Source organism: Sceloporus undulatus, chromosome 1 (assembly GCF_019175285.1).
Source record: "Sceloporus undulatus isolate JIND9_A2432 ecotype Alabama chromosome 1, SceUnd_v1.1, whole genome shotgun sequence".
Classification (NCBI taxonomy): Eukaryota; Metazoa; Chordata; class Lepidosauria; order Squamata; family Phrynosomatidae; genus Sceloporus; species Sceloporus undulatus.
This window is the reverse complement of record NC_056522.1, coordinates 377,711,690-377,730,143: the sequence shown is the minus strand read 5'-3', so window position 1 is coordinate 377,730,143 and position 18,454 is coordinate 377,711,690. Positions and strand designations below refer to the sequence as shown.

Sequence of the window (18,454 nt, the reverse complement as noted above, 5' to 3'; positions counted from 1 at the left end):
ATAGATGTGAAATTTGGTTCAGCCTCACAAATTACTAGCTCTGAAAATGGGCTTCTGTAGTATGAAGGTGTCTTGTGTAAGATCAGATCAATGCACGCTACTGAAATAAAGACGTTGGCGGCATGAGTTTTCGTAGACTTCAGTCTACTTCTTCAGATGAATATAGTGGAGTGGAAACCTGGAACAGACATATATATGCCACTGGTATGTGAGAATGTCAATTCAAATTGGGTATGGAAATGGAAGTCCAGTTTCTGGAACACCTCCCCAGGGAGGCCAGAATGGCCAACACCTCCCTGTTCAGACAGGCTTTTAAAGCAGAAAGTTTTTAATGAACAGGCTGGATGTTGTATTCTTTTATAATATTTTAAACACTATCTTTTTTACTATCTTTTATTCTTTTATGCAATCCGTTTTAACATTGTAATAATTTAATTCTGTTTTAATGTAACTTTTTTAATGCTTTTAATTGTATTGTTTTAATCTTTAAGTCACCCTGAATCCCAGTTTTGGGGAAAGAACAGGATATAAATAAATACAATAAATAACAATAATATATGCTCTGGAAGTAAGCAAACCCCTTCCCTCGAAATAGAGCAAAGCAGGTTCATGGATGTCCTTACCTGTACTTCACTCCAAATGTTTCCATAATATATGCAATAACTAAGGCAGCACTGAAAAGAAAAACAAACAAAGTAAGGTATGTTGACCACTCCTTATGAATATTTTCTTTTTTTAAAGTGTGAACTTTGTTACCTTCTGGAAATCCCTGCGTTCCCATGGACAAGAACTTTCCCTGAGAATGAAGAAAGTTACTTTATATGCAAAAGCAGAATTTCCACACTCATGACATTTTATATTACTGTTATTTTATGTATATCCCATCATGCAGTCCACCACTTGTTCCACAACATGGCTTACACTGGCCAGGGTTGCAGGGAGATTGCACTCTTACTACCTCAGTGGGACAGAATAGTAAGGGAAGGAGGCCTGTCCAGCAGCCAAAGGAGGAGCTGTTGCAGCTTACTTACATCTATGTGCAGGGAAGATGACACGGCTCTAGCAAGGCGGACGTAACGGCAAGAAACTCTGGCCTCTGCAATTAACCAAGGAACTAAAGGCTACTGGGTTCCACATGTCTGTGGTATACGATGTATGTGTGGATGCCTAGGTGCACATGCACACATACACATGCATATGCATGCATATATATGGGTGCTTGTGTACTGTAGACTACAGTAAAGTGCCTTGTGGATCATCTGATTTAAAGGCAAGCTATTTCTCTTCTAAACAAACCAATGAGAGAAAAGCAATCCAAATACAAACCAGTTTAGCACATGGTTTAACACTCCAGCAAGAAAATCTGCATAAACAACCAATGCTACACATCAATTACAAGGGTCAGCCTGTCGATGGGAGACACTGTTCTTTGACTCTGAAAGATTATTTTACAGCCAGCAATTCGTGCCATTCCAGATGGTGCTGGGCTACAACTCCCATCACTGCTCATTATCTATGCTGGCTATAGAACTACAGGGCCACTATTTTCTTACCCAGTTTAAAAGGATCACTCCAAAGAGATTTATTTTGATTTGGGACAATAATAAACACTGACTTATTCCCTGGCAAAGGAACTACAGGCATACCTCAGTAAGCAAAGCCTCTGACATAGAAGCCCATTTTAACAAAGTGTTTTTGCAGAAGCCCAGCCCAGCCCTCCTTATTTCTTGTCCTCTGTCTAGCTGGAAGGTTTTTGTTTGCTTGTTTTGTTTTGTTCTGAGCAGCATTGGCATTGCAAGGATGGTGAAGGAGGCCTGGAGAAAGACAGTCTTTCATATCTGTAGTAAACAATGAAATAAAGCCTGAGCTGAGAAAGAACAGGTATCTAGGTGAGCCTATGGTAGGTGGCCCTACTGTATTGTATTGTGTGTATTTATGTACCACAGGCAAGGTAAATAGCTGCCTCCAGAATCACTTCCTTAGTATGTGTGAATAACAAAAGAGAAAGAAAAGAGGAAAAGCAGGTTAGCCTGCCACACCAGCTGCCCTGGGACCTTGAAAAAGCGTAGGTCTATAAGTTTTACCACCAAATTTGAAATTGTTAGGAAAATGGAAGCTTTCAAAATAAATTTTAAAAAATCACCCAAGCATGCATTTTGGAAGAAGTTTTCAAGCATTTTCTAGAAGATTCAAAACATTTTGGTTTGCTTATGCAAGGCTTACTTAACACGTTTCATTTCACATGTGCATAATGTTAGTTTTGAATAAAAAGTTTGCTGAAACATATTGAACTGCTCTTCCTTTTTGTGGTGTAGAGACCTAGCCCTATTTATTCCATGTTATTTCTTCCTCTGGTACTAAAGCTCAGGAACACAAGTACTTTGTTAACTGAGGTATATTTGTAACCTAAAAAACTGCTCTATGCAATGACAAAGTGCAATCCTCTCTATACTAATATAGCCTGGGGAAAAAACAACTATTTGCAACATACAAAATTTTCTCACTTCATAAATTACATAAGCAAATAGGAAATTGAAGGCACATACCTCCAGTTTGTAAACTCTCATCAATAAACTCCTTAGTCTAAAAGGGGGGAAAAAGAGATTCCATTCCCATTATAGCAATCAAAAACGTCCATATGCTGATACAGCTAAATCACCATCAAGGATAGTAGTACATTAGCATTATTAAGTTAAGAATCACATGCTTTGCCTTGTTCTTCTTTAACATCCATGTTGTGGTTACAACTCCCAGCAACTCTAGGAAGTCCATCTGCACAACTCACTTTGAAAGAAACTATGCAAAACAGCTACTGAACTCTTGTACAGTTCCCATTTATTGTACAAGAGAACTTCCTGAATTGTAACCATGACAACTAGCACTACTACCAGTTAATATTTGATCCACAAAGCCATTTTGTTAGGAGGACACTGCAGGAGAAGACATGCAGATAAGCCATATAAAATACTACCTATAGTATTATTATCAATCACTGCTGGTGAAAGTGACATGTTCATCAAACAGAGGGATGCAGGCAGGTTGCCTCATTGCCCACTCACAAGGTTGTATTATTTCTGAAAGGTAGGATAATGGAACAGTTTAACTGACAAGGTAGGAAAAACACTTACCGTTGGAAAAAATCTTATTATATTTTCAATGGGATTATCTGCAATGTCCAAGACTAAATACCTATAATTAAAATAAGTCTGTTAAGTACACAGCAAGGACTGCTCATCATCAAAAGTGTTGACATTTGGCCTAGAAAGTATTTCTTTTATCCTCTGAAACTGCTATAAAGAATGGTAAGTTCAAAGGCTGTTACCCTATCCTGATATAGGATAAACCTATTGGGCTGCAGCTTACCATTCCATTTCAATGACTAAATGCCTTTATCAGACCACATCCAAAACCTCATGGGGCTGAACTGGCTTGTGTGTTGTGTGCCTTCAAGTTGTTCCAAAACTTATGGTGACCCTAAGGGATTTTCTTGCCACATTTCTTCAGAAGAGGTTTACCATTGCCATCCTCTGAGGCAGAGAGTATGACGTGGCCCAAGGTCACCCAGTGGGCTTCCATGGCTGAGGCGGGATTCAAACCCTGGTCTCCAGAGTCCAATTCAACACTGAAACCATTACACCTCACTGGCTCTGAACTGGCTTAGGCAAGGAGAATTAAGGAGAAACGCAACCAGCGCAGTGATGCCTCACTGCTCTCCTTCTTTCCACCTCCTTACTATCAAGCAGCTCTCAAGGTTTCTTTATCGTCATTAAAGTGTGATGGGCTGAGCTTGTGATTTACAAAGCAGAACACATGCTTTGTATACAGAAAACCTGAGTTTAAAAACTCTGGCTAGGGAAGAATCTCCCTGAAGCCCAAGAAGAAAGGTGAGAAAAGTACAGCTCAGCAGCCAGATGTGGCCCTCCAACACCTCCTTCCAATGAGCAAGGCTGCTGGAGCAGCACAATCACAACTGAGCCGTTTGTGCAGCATTGCAGCTGCTCTTCCACCCACAACAGCATTGAGAACTTTCTCTTATTATAGAAGCAGAGAAGGCAAAGCCTCCCTCCCTTCTGCCAAGAGACCTCCTGTCTTTTCTGTCAGTGCTAAGGATCAATTTCCTATGTCAGAGAAAACTGAAACAGGCTGAACCAGCTACTTGCAGATGAAAGCAGGAAGCTGATTTTTGGCAGTGAGAGAAAAAAACAAAGCATATTTGACAGGATATGAGAGAGATTTTCTGTGTCTTTATCCACAGCAAAGTTTTTTGGCCCATCTCTGCCAAGGGGAGATCTTTGGCACTGCTCTACCACCCTATCATCCCTACTGCATTTTAATATGCATTCCTTCACAGCAGGGTTGTAATCAGCATTTTTAATAAAAACAATTAAAAACACTCTATGGTCTGATTCTGTATATGGCAGCTCTTCGTTCCCATGCTGGGCTTTTGGCACATTATGCTTCCATGTAACACACAATTTGATGCTTGAATCCCCTATCTTCAAAACAAAGGAAGCAAAATTATTCTAAGTTGTTAAGAAGAGATTTTGTCAAGTTCCCAACAGAACAGATAATAGTTTTTTTTTTGCGTTTTTGGCGTGCTATGTTCTGAAAGAATTTATTTCTGACATTTTGCCTGCATCTGTGGCTGGCATCTTCAGAAAATGGTGGCATGGAGGTGTGTGGGGTATATATATTGTGTGACTCTTGCTTGAGAGGAAGTGATTTACCTGTTAATGTAACAGAGAATGTAGCAGAGAACAGAGAATGATCAAGAATGCTCTCAAGTTTGCAAAGAATACAGAAGGAACCTGGGATCGTCTGTTTGAAACAGTAAAACAGTTACAATTCGCCCGCAGAAGTGGGTAACTTCTGTGGAGATGGCACTCACTTTTCAGGTTGGACAAGTGCTTGAGGCCTCACATCCAAGGGGTATGGCAAAAGGGATAGAGCTTAAAACAGATAAAAACAGACACTTCCCATTTTATATTATTTTATCATACTTAATTTTTTTCCAACCAATAAAATCCCTTCACTCATTATTAAATAACAATCCTACAATCAATACAGGTTGAGTATCCCTTATCTGGCATTCTAAAATCTGAAAAAAATCAAATTCCAAAACTGTCCACATAGGTTGCAGAGACAGTGATGTTATTACTTTCTGATGGTTCAGAAATATCGATGCATAAAATTATTAAAAACAGAAGTAGAGTCTCCTTCTTTGGAAGTTTTAAACAGAGGCTGGATGGCCAGCTGTCAGGGATGCTTTGAGTGTGAGTTCCTGCACAGGAGGGGATTGGACTGGATGACCCTTGGGGTACCTTTCAGCACTAGGATTCTATGATTATATATAAAATTATCTTCAGGCTATCTGCTCTATTTAAAATATAATGGTGTTTCACATTTAGACTTGAGTGCCACCTCCCAAGAAATCCCATTATGTAAAGATTCCATAATTCTCTCCACCCCACACAAGATAATCCAAAATCCAAAGCACTTCGGGTCGCAAGCATTTCAGGTAAGGGAGACTCAGCCTATATTATTTTTTATAAATTAAACAGAAATCTAAGGAAATTGATTTTAGCCAACAGTGAGCCCACAGGAAGGATGGGGGGGGGGGACTGAATGGAGCCCACACTTTGCCCATCCTTGCCCTACAGTGAAAAGTTGGAATTTGTACTTTAAATCATGGGCTACTGCTTAAATGTTATCAAAAAGACTAATCTGAACAGACAAACATTTTTATTGAACTAGAAATAATATAACCAAAATCAGTACTTGGGTGAAGAGAGAGGCAACCCACACTCCATGAATAAGGTTTTGAAACAAAGGCGGCCACCTATCGTGAGTACATTGATTGTGTATTCCTGCATGGCAGATGGAGGTGGGATTGGATGGCCCTTGGGGTCTCTTCCAGCTCTACAATTCTAATAAGCTAGTGTCAAAACATGCCCCTGTAACTACATCCTGAACGTGTAATTCTTGAATCACGGAGATATAAAATGACAGCTCCATTCTGTCAATCACTCTGCTGTTGGAACATATGTACAGTAAGTGAAAATAAAGGATCATTTAGAAGAGGAAACAGTAACAAATCATACAGGTGTAACTCTGGGGTAACAAGAAATATGTCTCAAGTTTCAACAGGACAGAACATGCCATACATTAGCCTAGCACACCTTGTCCTTGCATCATCACTCAATCTTCTTTCCCTCACTTTTCCCAAGTTATAATACTGATTAGAAGAAAAAAGTAATTTGACTACTTTTATCTCTCTTTCAAACAACTTACCTATGAACTAGTAAGCTGACTACTAACACACAATATACCAACCAAATACCTGAAAACTTGACAGATGTTGCCTGCTACTCTCTTTTGCATTATAATTACTGAAAATTACACTTAGGCAATAAGAACATAATTGGACATGGCTTTATGATGGTCATTTCCAAAGCAGAGTTTTACGGGAGTCTTACCTAAATAACTGCTGGAAGTTTGGTTTAATAAAGTTTGCTTCAATATTCTGCCTTATGCATATTACATGGGTGATTCCATGCTTCTGAAGTATAGGTAGCTGTAAAAGAAAGTTTCAGAGAGAGAAATGAGAACTCCTTTAAACAAGGATTGATAAAACATAGAAGGAAGAACTTTAACGGTAAAAGAATATGTATTCTGAGTAGGTGATATATAGCTACAGGTTGAGTTACCCGTATCAGAAATGCTTGGGACAAGTCAGAATTTGGGATTTTTTTTATTTGAAATATTTGCATATACATAATGAGATATCTAAACATGAAATTCATTTATGTTTCATATACAGCTTATAGCCTAAAGGTAATTTTATACACAATGTTTTAGATAATTTTCTGCATGAACCAAAGTTCAGCCACCTGAACAATTTTGGATTTCGGAATTCCAGATAAGGGCGACTCAACCTGTTGTTTTGTTTCATCAAGGTGTGTGTGTATGTGCCTTCAACTCATCTGTCTATTTAGGATGAGCTCATGAATTTTGTAGAATTTCTTATGCAAGGTGGTTTTGCCGCTTCCTTCCTTCCTCTGAAATATAGTGTACAGCACCTGGTATTCATTGGTGGTCTCCCATCCAAGTATCAACCAGGGTTGATCCTGGTTAGTTTTCAAGATCAGACAAGATCTGGTGCCCTTAGTATATTTAGGCCCTTCATTAAGATATTCACTTAGTTATTTTGAAAGTTCAGTGGAATTCTGATTACTTAAAATCACATTAATGGACAGTCTCCCAAAAGTCTCCTTCACATCCACTTGAACCTTTCCTCTTACAGTTTATAGTACTGAAACAAAGATACACGAGAGCAATAAGCAGTATCAAGATCTTCAGGGATAAATGGTGTTGTGTGAGAAAACATGTGGCTATTCCTAAGTGGTATTTACTTATTTTCATTTAAAATATTTCTACCCCACCTTTCCTTAGGCAGAGTTCATGGAGGATAAGAGCATAAAATTTACAAACATAACAAAGGGGGGATACAAACATAATGGCAAAATCTGAAACAGTGGGGTAAAAATAAAATAATTCACTAAAAGCAATGTCCAGCAATTACAATTATTTTCCATGCAGCTTAGACCACTAAATAAAATAAAATAAAAATTTAAGTCAGGAGGGAGGGCAAAAATAAAACAGCCTTAAACATTATTCGAGAGCCTAGGCACAATTTAGTTCTGACTGATATACTCCATAGAAACAGACCCAGCACTGTGAAAAAAGTGAATCAAGAGGCAAACCTACCTTGCTTTTCATAGCTGAAGAATACGGGCCCAGGAACAACCCAGGTAAAATCTCCTTTTAAAAAAGCAGCAGGGAAAAGAAACAAATTTCAGTTGACTACACAGTAGAGTTTGACTACAGTTGACAGTAAGCCCAGCACTGGTGGAAGGGCCAATTACACTGTGTCTAGCTGTGTCAAAAAGTATGCAAATAGAACTGATTTGGGCCTTGTTGTTTATTTGGAGTTTCCAAAGGCTTCTGACAATCCCCTCTCTAAAGGTTTCCAAGAGAACAGAGCAGGTGATTAGTATTTTTACCTCTGTGTGTGTGTGTGTGCGCGCGCACACGTTCTTAAAGCACAGATTTGTAACTTTTGTTTTATACAGCTGTGGCCACTGAATCTCAAAAATGATATTGTGGAGCTTATAAAAAGGACAGAAAGAGGCAACCAGAATGATTAAGAAGCAGGAAAAATTCCCTTATGAAGACAGAATCTGTCACAATGTAAAGTTTAGAGACTTGGAGCTTAGAAAGGTAGCAAAGTAGAAAGAGACATAATGGATATAAAGTTATGCATGATGTGGAGAAAGCTGACAGACAGCAGTATTTCTCCCTCTCAGACTACAATGTACTAAAATCTGGAATCATCCAATGAAATTTAATGGCAAGTGATTCAGTATAATTAGCACTGTTAATGACTTTCACGTGTGAATTATTCTGAAGTGGTTGAACTATACTGAACTATGAAGTGGTTGAATTATGTATAATGGGGTAAAAAAATATCCTACCTTTATACATATACTGATGGCGATGACTGATCAGAGTGCATTACAATTGTGCATTTCACATCTGTACATTCAGCAGCACTGTGGTGCAATTCATTAATGCACAATTGTCAACGTAACTCCATGAGTGTAAAGTTACATCCCTCTATTTCATGTAGGATCTTGGCTTTATCTTTTCACACAGTACGTGGTTAAACTATAGCATTTATCATCACAAGGCGTATTGATGGCCACCACTTATGCAACATTCTAGACTTACGGTGCCTTTTGTTAATTCAGTATGGCTTTTATGTTTCAAGTCTTAGCAAACCAAACCTGAAACTTGAATTATTAGCACTAGGGATGCAAAGGAAGCTTGCTCAGCCAGAACACTGGAGGTGCCTCAGTGAGAAAATCCCCAACCCATCCTGATGTTGTCACAAAGGGAAAGCTCAACCACACTGCTTGGTCTCAACTGAGAGTGGCTAGGAAGAGTATAAATTGTTTTCTGATGATTCACTACTTAGTGCAATCTATGAAAAAGGGGAGCGACAGAAGAGTGAAATGTTTCAACAGCAGGCAGCTGCCTACTTCTGCCAAGGTAATCATATCCCAGGCCAGGATTCCAATAACCGTCCTGCCTCACTGCAGCGGCATCTCAGGCTTCCTGTCTCCTTCAGCTCATCCTAGTGGACTCTTTCTAGAGCCTTAGTATTCAACAACTATTCAAAGCCTAACATGTTCGAGGCTAGCAGGACCAAAGTAAAAGGTCCCTCACAGACATGACAGATGTTTCAGGCTGAGCAAGAGAATGTGATCTCACACACACAGGTTGAATTCTCACCTCAGCTTTTCGATGCATGTTTAACTACAGGCTACCTCTCCCTCTTCTATTTTTCCTTGTTAATATTGCCTCTTCTCTCTGGATTGGTTAGTTTATAATCCAGATTTCTTTTCATCTGCTGCTCTGAGGTACGGTGATTGGCTTGCTTACTTGAACCATCTGGAATGTTTTATGGAAGCATTTTTCAGGGCAGCTTTGATAAAAGGGGTTACACCCTTTTTTCCTGGCAGGATTCCTGAATGCATGACAGCCTCAAATTTAATAGACAAAGCTCGCCTTCTCCAGGTTTTTGGCTATGGAATATTTGTCTCTCATGCAGCTGTTAAAGGTAAATTCTGTCTGGATAAGTCTGAGTCCTACAAATAATGAGGGCTTTACTGTTCTTTCTCAAGAAAAATACTATACCTTTTAAAAAAATTAATTTTAAATTAAATTCACAAGTTGCCAACAGTACTAATATAAATTCAGCTAACATCTGAGTACATATATTTCTGATCACACCGAGGGTCGTAACTGTCTCACATTGCAGATTGGGATTTTTTACCTCAGGCACTAACATAACTTAGGTGGTTTTGAGTACTATGTACTTTGACTTGAGACAGTGAAAAAGACAGTTATCTGTTGATCTACTTCAATGTTCTGAATCTATGGGCCCATACAGACAGGCCAAAATAAAGCTGCTTCGGGTCACTTTGAGGTATGCTGTTTAAATGATGCATGTGTCCTAAGAGTCCGGAAGCCGCACCAAAGCCACACTCCAATTCTAAGGACTGGAGCGTGGCTTTGGCGCGACTTCCAGACTCTTAGGACGCATGCATCATTTAAACAGCATATCTCAAAGTGACCCGAAGCAGCTTTATTTTGGCTTGTCTGTATGGGGTCTATGTGAAAAGGGGGAAAAGACTTTGGAAAAATGAGGCAAAGCTTAACCCTCAAATATTTATTTTGCTAACAAGAGCAGAAGAAACAGTTTAAGAAAGAAGTACTTGCTGCATGTACAGAACTTCCTGCACATTCTCTTTCTTGTGACGAGACAACAATAATGGCTCCCGTCTTGTAGTTAAGTAATGTTCTAAAATAAGCACTGTTTTAAAGCAAGCTCCTGTATATAATACCAATTGGTGAAATGACTGCAATGCATTTTTAACATTTATTCATTATTTTTGTATATACAGAAGCATGCTTCCAGTTTAGCAACTTCCTGAATTGATCATTTAGGGGCAGCATGGTTGTAGCATTAGCCTCATCCACTGCCCACAGTTAATCAAAGTATGAGTTAACTGGCAGAGCCAGAAGCCTCCTGAAAGGAGAGGCCACTAGTGACTCCTGCATGTCACAACCACCAGGAACTCTGAACAAATGGAAAGGGAACTGCATCATAAATAGGAACAGAAAGAGACCAGCTGACCAAGGGCAAAGATAGCACTGGTGGGTGTAATGACTTTCAGCACAAAGGACTTGGAACTGGAACTGCTCACAAGGGCCAAAGGAAAGGAAAGAAAGGTAATGGATGGGACGGGAGGCTTTGGATACTTCCACATGATATTGTTTCAACTGGATAGCAATATATACAGGACCATGCCTGGTTAAAATATAGAAAGAATGAGAAGTATAGAACACTGTTTTCCAAAACCTGCAGTTGCTGCCCTTCCTTAGGAGGGAAGGACTTTCTTTCACCAAGCTGATGATTTGTAATGTGAAAAAACATAGATGGTGAACCTTCACAGATCAAGGATTCTTGGTAGACATAGCCACCACTTGAATACACACTTACCTCTGTCATCCCAAGACGCCTCATGGAAAAGGTGTACTTCCTGGACAACCCATCCCGAATTCTGAAGCACTTTGGATTGTCTAAGGGCATCGTGTGATTTTGCCAAACCTTTACAGCTGCATGAAATATCTAATGAACTGCTAACTTTGACTAAAAGATTATGATCAACTGCTCCTGCTGTGGCCTTGGAGGAAGAGAAGAGTAGGTAGTATCTGCTGGATGGAATCCATCCCAACACTGCCATTCCATTTTTCTTGTGTGTTGTGTCTTATTTGGATCATATGCATGATAGCAAGGAAATGCCCTCCCTATCCACGGATTTTTTATCCACTCATTCAAGCATTCAAGGCTTGAAAATACAGTACTCCAAAAAAGGGTAAATACCAAATAGCAAGCTTTGATTTGCCATTTTATATAAGGGACACCATTTTTCTATGCCATAGTCTTTAATGGGATTCATCATCCACAGATTGTTATCCTGGAACCAAACCCCAACGGATAACAAGAACCCACTGTATTTAACAATATGTAAGCTGCTCTGGGAGCTTTTTGGGGTATAAATACTCTAAATAATAACTATATCCATACCTGCATCTCTCTTCTCATTGGATATGTCCAGTCCTAAAGAGAAATAAAAATATGTTTCTTATATGAATATTAAATTCTAAGATCAATAAACATAAATGAACTGAAAAACAATCAGGTTCTTGGATAAGCTGCAAGGTGTAAAATGGCAAGTTAGGCAACCCAACTGAGTAACAAATGGCTTGTTATTCTTTAAGAGCTTTCAACAAAGAAGAAAAGAAAAAAAAATTAAATATTCTTTATTCAGACACTCTAGGCCTTAAAACTTTGACATATTTGCAAAAAAGCAGGCATTTTCAGTTTATATGTGGATCATAGAATCATAGAGTTGGAAGAGACCGCAAGGGCCATCCAGTCCAACCCCATTCTGCCATGCAGGAAATCCAAATCAAAGCATCCCCAGCAGATGGCCATCTAGCCTCTGTTTAAAGACCTCCAAGGAAGAAGACTCCACTACACTCCGAGGGAGTTTGTTCCATTGTTGAACAGCCCTAACTGTCAGGAAGTTCTTCCTAATGTTGAGGTGGAATCTCTTTTCCTGTAGCTTGCATCCATTGTTCCGGGTCCTGTTCTCTGGAGCAGCAGAAAACAAGCTTGCTCTCTCATCAATGTGACACCCCTTCAAATATTTAAACAGGGCTATCATACCACCTCTTAACCTTCTCTTCTCCAGGCTAAACATCCCCAGCTCCCTGAGTCCTTCCTCATAGGACAAGGTTTCCAGACCTTTCACCATTTTAGTCGCCCTCCTCTGGACACGCTCCAGTTTCTCAACATCCTTTTTAAATTGTGGCGCCCAGAACTGGACACAATATTCCAGGTGGGGCCTGACTAAAGCAGAATACAGTGGCACTATTACGTCTCTTGATCTAGACACTATACTTTTATTGATGCAGCCTAAAATTGCATTGGATTATGAAACAATCCAGGATTGGGCTGCACACCTAAAATGAAGTTGACAATGCTGTTAATGAAAAACAATTTCTCAAAAAATATGGAAGACATTATAGCAGTGGTTCAAAAGTAAGGTTTCAATACGGGAGGGAGGGGGGACACCAAATATTTTAAACTGGCTCTTCAAATGTTGTTAAGACATTTGTTAGACCTTGCTCAACATAAATCAATGATGAGGAATGCTGGGAACTGTATTACTACAAACATTTAGAAGGCTGCATGCCTGATTTGAAGGGCAAGTCACTCTGCTCTGTGAATGAAGAGACTTCTAAAATTTTAATTACCAAAATTTGAGTTCAGATTTGCTAAGCTCATTCTTCATTCTAGCTTTTCTGACTTTCTCCCTACATGTGATAGCTATTTGTTCGAATTTTTCTCCTGATTTCCCTCTTTTTCTGTTTCATGTATGCGCCCCTTTGAAATCTTAGCTCAGTTGAAAGTTCTTTAGGCAGCCATCCTGGTTTCTTTAGACACTTTCCCATTTTTCCTCCTCATTGGAATTGTTTGAAATTGTGTCTTCCATATCTCACTTTTAAGAAAGCTCTCATCCATCATGAATTACCTTCTTTTTTAATATTCCTGACCATGGGGTCATATGTACCCAGCATTTCCCTAGATTTTCTGCAATCAGTTTCCAACGAATACCAAGATAGCTGAAATCTCACATTATTGCTGCACCTTTCCTTTCTGAAACTTTGCTTATCTGTTCCAGGAAGCATCATCCAAGTCCTTGGTCTGTCTTGGGGGTCTATGGTAGACACTCACAATGATATCACTGTTGTTTCTCTCCCCCTTAATTTTTACCCAGAAGCTGTCAAGCTGGCTTCTGGGATTTAAGTCATGGACCCCTTCCCAGATGCAAACATCCTTGACATACAATGCTACCCCTCCTCCTCCTCCTCCTCCTCTCCTGTTTGGCCTTTTCCTCTGAAGTAGGTTATACCTCTCTAGTACCAGATTCCAATCATGAAACTCATCCCACCAGGTTTCAGCCTATTATATCACATTTGCTTTGCAGTTCTCCCCCCCCCCCCATGGTCTGTGTGTCAGTGTAGACACTGCTGCTTATTTAAGTTTTCCCCCCTCCCACTCTTGAGTCTTGTACTATTCTCCTAGTTTGCTCTATAATATTCAGACTATTAGCTCCAGCGCTTGATGAACTCTTGCCCTCCAAATATATTAGTCAAGAAGCACAGCAATAATGCCAGTACTGTAATATGGGGTCTGCCCACCAATTTGCCATAGGCAAAGTCAGAAGCAAAAGGAATACGCCTCTCTTCTACACAGCACCAAGTTGAGTTAATTTTGCTCTTTTGTGCATCAGATGGAATTCCTGTAACTCCACTGTTACTGTTCAATTGGTGGAATGAGAACATGATATTTAAGAACCTCTTGCCCACCTCCCACATTAAGGGGCAAATGTGAGTAGGGATAGAGCTGTCATATTCTCTGTTGGGGTTCACACTGGGAAGGAAATTAAAAAAGCTTTATCAAGGAAAAGGCTGGGGAGAAGGGGTAGTCCTGCTGCTGACCCCTCTGAACCATATGCCACTACACTAGTTGTCTCCTCTAGCTGAGAAGATAGTTAGGAAGCCAAAAGGGAAAAAAGCTAGTAAAGGTTTCTGATGAAAATATGCTTTCTGCATTTTCAAATACCTGCATATGCAGGTCAGCTTACTGTCCATGTACAATGATGATGTGTAACAGACATCTCACAGAATTAACATGAAAGGGTTAATTATCCTTTAAAAGATACTAGAAATCATTGCAAAAGGCTATTCAATTTATGATAACAACCTGATTATTCCATCAGGCTACAAGTAAAGAATACATTCACAATTTTATAACTTCCTTTAACGCACCATCTAGGATGATTTCCTTCATTAATAACTTTTTAAAATCTCAAAGCATTTTAATTGTTAAATGCACAGCTAAAAATAAAAAGCAAAACAAATGTCTCCAAACCCCTCAAAAGATACCATATAGAGCTAGAAAAAGTACAGAAAGGGGCAATTAAAATGACCAAGTAAGAACTCCTCCCCCCCCATGACAAAATTTAGTGATTTCTAGCTTTAAAAGCCACAAGGAGAACATAACTAAAGCATATAAAATTAGACATGGTATGAGGAAAGTCCTGGATAATTTTTCTCTGTTCTTCCAACAAAGCTTTACTTAGGGAAACAAACTGGGAATGCGGGTAGACAAGGTGCTCCTGCAGGTAGGGGATTCAGATAAAAGGAATCATTTTGCCAAACATCACATATTTAAAGTATAGAACTTGCCATCATATGTTTCACTGGCCACCAATTGTACTAATGTAAACAGCGCTTAATCACATTTGTAGAAGATAAGGCAAATGATGACGATGTTTATTTATAATGCCCTTTCCACCAATGGGTGGTACATCAGAGCATATACAATAAAAAGCAAACAATAAAGCACCACTCTATATAATACTAAGATACTAAAATATACTAATACTGTATACTGAAAACAAAATCCTCCTCAGTTGCTACACATCTCAGCAGTGGCAACTGTTAAACAGCTGTGTATTTCTTCTTGTAGTAGTCAAAGGCGTAAGACCCTCAATACCAGTTTCTGGGGCGCACAAAGAAGAGGGTGCTATTTGGACTCATGTTGAATGCACATAAGCATCTGCTTGATCATTGTGGGAATAGAATACCGGACTGCATGGCTCCCTTTGATGAGCATTACTTGAACAGTGAATGACAAACAATATGCTATGCAGGAGGCCATGCAAAAGCAAAGGCTCCATTATCCACTCATGACACAATGTTGCTGATGTCTGAGAAAGGCCTAAGAGCATGTTTAAGAACAGAACCACTTTCTTTGAGAACTTACATAGTTTCTAGACACTAAGCAGTATCTGGAGCCTCTTTTCACACTGGGAAAGAGCCATGCTGCTCACAGCTAAATTCTGAACAGTACAGCAAGAAATGTAAGCACTTTAGAAGGATTTGCTTGCTTCCCCTGCATAATTCTGCATTCTGACAGCAAAAGGAACTCTTAAAACAGTCAGAATGTATTATGGTATACTGTATTTATGAAGTTCATGTGTACTTGACAATTCATCTGACTGCAACTGGCAATTTACAGTGCATTTTAGACAGAAAAACAGCAGAGAATTTTAACAGACTACTGTGTTAACAGAAAATACAGACTATTTTCACAGTCTTTCAACCAAATGGATCTTACCAATCAAAACAACTACATTTATATGGGCTAAGAAAAAGCATGGGCATTCATTCAGTTCATAAATTAGTTCCAGATCCTGAACAGACTGGGCACCCAATGCTATGGACTTTTACTTCAACCCCAAACATAGTTTCTTAGAACTGTTATTAATTTCAGTGGGACATTTTCAAGAATGTTCAAAATCGCAACATTAAATCAGAGACTGAACACAGCGGTGGCTTAGTAATGTCTTAGGGATGTTACTACATGTGTGATGCATGTCTAAAATCCAATGATAATTCCTCCTGCTCCTTTAGCCATTTCTATCCAGTTCTATGTGCTGAATGTGGGAGCCACTTTAGGAGCCTGACTGTATGAACAGCAGGGTAAAAATGAGCTGATAAGTAAGTAACCTTCTTGTTCTCGTGTTCATTCACAGTATGATTCTGGAATAAAATTATCAGCTCTTATTTGAAAGGCAGAGAAGCAATATGCATATGATAGGCTGCAATCCTGTATGGCACAGCATATTACAGTAGTTCTGCATGTGGACCTACATAGACTAAGCCATATACTGCATGCCCCCCCAACTTATCATATAGCCTCCTGACATCCCCCAACCCCGCACACCCATTCACTCATGGGGAATGGGCAGAACTGGAGAAGCAGCTGGCTGCTGCCCAATGTGAAATAATGGCATCAGCGTTGGGTTCTGCGGGGGTCCTCTGGAAGTCTCAGTGCTGTAATATTTTCATCATTAAGACAGATTAAAAACTGGCTGGTTTTTATCTATTGTCTTCTAGGAACCCTTAAGGTAAATTCCCAGGGAAGCTTTTAAATAAATGGTCTCACCCACCCCAAGATAAACCAATACGTCTGCCCCCACAAGTCTTTATTCTGGATTTTTGAATACAATTTCTTTAAGGTGCTATGTTCTGCCTTCTTTATACAGTTAACCGTGCAGCCCAAAATGACTTGAAGGCACACACAAATAGCAATCTTTGGCAACAAGGGCTAAAAATATGGGTTTTGACAATCAGTACAGGATACGTGGAGTCTTACAGAAACCTAACGGTGACATGAAAATGGCACAGGTGTACCTCTTATGGTCCTGCTGTGCTTTATTCAGCATCAGGTATAAAGGAAGAAATCTCTTTAATATATATTAGGTGCTAATGAATATAAATTTGCATTTAATATATTGTATTACCGTATTTACTCGACTATAAGTCGACCTCAAGTTGAGGGTAAAACTTAGGGCCATGTAGCAAAGAATGTAAAAGATGGAGCAAGAGAAAATGATGCCCAAAACTTACAAAATTCTGGCAGGCATAACTGCTGAGATAGTGGCACCTTTGCTTTCTGATGGTTCAGTGTATACAAACTTTGTTTCAGGCACAATATTATTTTTAAAATATCATGCAAAATATTGTATAAAAGCTGGATGCATGTGAGAGTAGAGATGGTTGGTGCTTCTTTTTAGGTGCTCCCAGGATGGACAAAGCACTTGTATTTTGCCTCTCTACTCAGAAAAAGGAGGTGATCTCTCTCTCTCACACACACACACGTTAAAGTACAGGACTTATATTGACCCTTGGAAAAGTCAAGCCATGTTTTTGGGTCAATTTTTTGACCAAAATTTCTAGACTTATACATGAGTATATACAGTAATACCCTCCAAAAACTAGAGAAATGAACCTGCTATACACATACCTGGCTCTGTCAAAGAGACATGAAAGAGCCAAGCCCATTCTATCAGCTCAGTTGGGGTCATTTAGGCGGGATACAGACAGCCCCAAAAGGGCGGTCTGTTGCCGCCTCCATTTCCGCCAGTGGGAAGCCTCAGCTGCCAAATGGCGAGGCTTCCTGGCGGCGGAAAAAGAACCCGCAAAAAACGGGTTCTTTTTGCGTCGCGCTTCCGACACCCGAGTGCGCAAATGGCGTACTCGTGACATCGCCAGCACTATGGGACGTGCAGACGTTATGCGTCCGTTGCATCAAAATAGCGGCCCCCGTGTGTATAGGGCAACGTCATTTTGCCGCCCCCTTTCAGTTCAACTTTTAGTTAAATTTGACCATAGAGCTGTGCTGGAGGACCTAGATATTCCTAGAGAGAGCAAATTAATCAAATCCATGAATAATCAAATCTGAAAATATCAAAGCCGCAAATATGGAGGGATGAGTGTAGTCACTGGAGTGACAGCAGCTTCAGAGGCTGGGGCTAAACTTATCTTTGCAGACAGGATGGCCTCTTCTGCAACATATACATAATTTTAAGGAGCAAAATAGTAAGCCAAGGACAAAGTTATCCTTTGGATAATGACAAGACTAACAAAGGTCCAAAACCAGTTTGAGATTGCTTTAACTGCCCTGGCTCAATGCTAGGGAATCTTGGGAATTGTAGTTTTTTGTGGCACCAGAGCTCTCTGACAGAGAAGGGTAAATGTCTCATAATGGATTATTTCTGCAGTGTGTTTTGGACCAAAGATGACATGTGTACTATGCAGCGTCTCTGCGTGAAGTGGGGGGAAATGAACAAAAATCTTCAAATTCGGGATACTGCATTTACACAGAGTGAAAGCAGGGAGCCCC

General features: G+C 39.7%; 1 protein-coding gene across 2 annotated transcripts in view; it reads right to left on the bottom strand.

Moving 5' to 3' along the window:
- The window catches only part of STYX (serine/threonine/tyrosine interacting protein), a 29,669-nt gene that overhangs the window by 7,400 nt on the left and 3,815 nt on the right, over window positions 1-18,454 (bottom strand). For both annotated transcript variants that reach the window (XM_042467021.1, XM_042467012.1), the window contains exons 2-8: window positions 11,717-11,749; window positions 7,768-7,821; window positions 6,477-6,574; window positions 3,129-3,189; window positions 2,547-2,583; window positions 757-796; window positions 624-674 (exon numbers count right to left, since the gene is read on the bottom strand). In XM_042467021.1, the coding sequence (XP_042322955.1) occupies window positions 624-674; window positions 757-796; window positions 2,547-2,583; window positions 3,129-3,189; window positions 6,477-6,574; window positions 7,768-7,821; window positions 11,717-11,734 (359 nt within the window). In that variant the 5' untranslated portion in view covers window positions 11,735-11,749. The remainder of the gene's footprint in view (window positions 1-623; window positions 675-756; window positions 797-2,546; window positions 2,584-3,128; window positions 3,190-6,476; window positions 6,575-7,767; window positions 7,822-11,716; window positions 11,750-18,454) is intronic.